This window comes from Perkinsus marinus (genome assembly GCF_000006405.1).
Source record: "Perkinsus marinus ATCC 50983 genomic scaffold scf_1104296953842, whole genome shotgun sequence".
Taxonomy (NCBI): Eukaryota; Perkinsozoa; order Perkinsida; family Perkinsidae; genus Perkinsus; species Perkinsus marinus.
In genome coordinates, this window is record NW_003208343.1 from 1 (window position 1) to 1,729 (window position 1,729).

Consider the following 1,729-nt stretch of genomic DNA (forward strand, 5'->3'; position numbering starts at 1 on the left):
AACCTATGACAGTGCATCAGAGATATCTGAGTGGTCCGAGATTGATGAGCGAGGGCGGGCAAGCCGCACCACAATGATCCTCTTACCAACTAGCATGAGCCCATATTGGTTCTCCAGTGTCTGAATTTCGATTGCTGATATGCTGACAATTCTGTTGATAGTGAGTTCAAATGCAGAGGTTAAATATCCTAGAATCTCTGATGCATCCTTGACAGCTCAATGTGTTCTCATCAAGCTTCACATGTGTGACTTCGACCAAAATCAGGGTAGGTGCAATCGGAGGGCAAGCTTGTTACTCGCGTAGCTGGATTATAGGGATAAATCCAACTGTGGTGCTGTGTAGATGGCCAGCCGCCCAGCCAGTAAAGTTTATTCAGCTGAGCAATTATTCTGAGATTATGCCATGACAGAAAAATCGATTGGACAATGAGGAAGTTCCAGTCTGACCCGATGAGGAGTCATGAACTGTGCGCTACAGCCACGCAGAGTTAGAAGACGTTCACGAAGCCTGATCGCTGCAGGTTACACTGCCCGTTGTAATCTGGAATATATTCCCCTAAGCACTGATAGTGAGCGGCGACGAGCGATTGCCCTGCATGATCATCACATTTGCCTTGGCAATCAGAACGAGCCGCAAACCCGAACCAAGAGTTAGATAATCGGTCGAAATGGTGCTTACGAGAAGTCGGCCAAATTCTCCGAAGAAGAGTGGCTGAGAACGCTGTATATGATGCAGTATCTGTGAAAACGGTTGTGAAACGATTGGGCAAGATAGACATCGCGCGCGCTACTGTTCAGCTACAGCGAACGATCAACATTGAACTCACTAGCGCTTCAACGGTTTGCCTAAATAGCACCAGCCTATGGCGTTGGCATAGGCCCTCGCAGGTCCAGTCTGGTTCCGCACTTCCGGCAGTTTTTCTCACATTCGTGCACGATGACTATCCGTTCCTTCCCCTTCATCATCGTCTGTCTCAATGTTCTCCAGGACATCACATATGTGATGGGCAACACCACCGCGTGCGATGCCGAGTGTGCCGCCACCTATCCCGGGTCGTATTGTAAATACTGGCAGACACCTAGCAGGTGCTTTGGCTCCAACGTCCCTTGTTACTGCGGGTCGGGTGAGACAACTGAAGTTCCCCGTAATTGTGATGCTGGTTGTGCCTCGGATACTCCTGGCTCCTACTGCAAGTACTGGGCTACACCAAGCACCTGCCATTCATCCAATGCGCCATGCACTTGCGAGGCTGCTGCAGTTACCAGTACTCCAAGTGAAGCCACCGATGAAGTCACTGAGACCACCACAATCCAGGACGGCACAACAGCCGCTCCCGAAGAAACCAAGACGGTCACTTCTGTTGCTGTTGACACTACCGGAATGGTAACTACAGCCGATGCGGCTGATGTTCCTACCGACGCTCCTGTCGAGCCTACCACTGTTGCACAAACGACCAGCACAGCAGCTCCCTCGGAAGTAACCACATCTCCGGATGTTACTGGAGAGGCCTCATCCACCACATTCGCTGCTACTACAACAGACGACGTCGCCACTAATCTCGCGAATACAGCTGACTTCCCGGTCACTACTATCAGTGCCACCACCAACGTTGATGTCACCACCGAAGCCTCAGCGACAACGGCTGAGGTGGCCGATTCTCAGGCTACTTCCAGCCCGAGTGTGTGAAGACATTTTGGAATGAAGCTTTGAAGTGTTTAATGAACCGCA

At 50.9% G+C, this 1,729-nt stretch overlaps 1 protein-coding gene across 1 annotated transcript; it reads left to right on the forward strand.

Annotated features, from left to right (window-relative positions):
• Positions 1 to 937: 937 nt before the first annotated feature.
• Pmar_PMAR027154 (Protein SLG1 precursor, putative) lies at positions 938 to 1,687 on the forward strand (the record flags this gene model as incomplete). Its single annotated transcript, XM_002776214.1, has 1 exon — positions 938 to 1,687. One exon carries the CDS (start codon positions 938 to 940, stop codon positions 1,685 to 1,687), a length of 750 nt encoding a protein of 249 aa, XP_002776260.1.
• Positions 1,688 to 1,729: the final 42 nt, after the last annotated feature.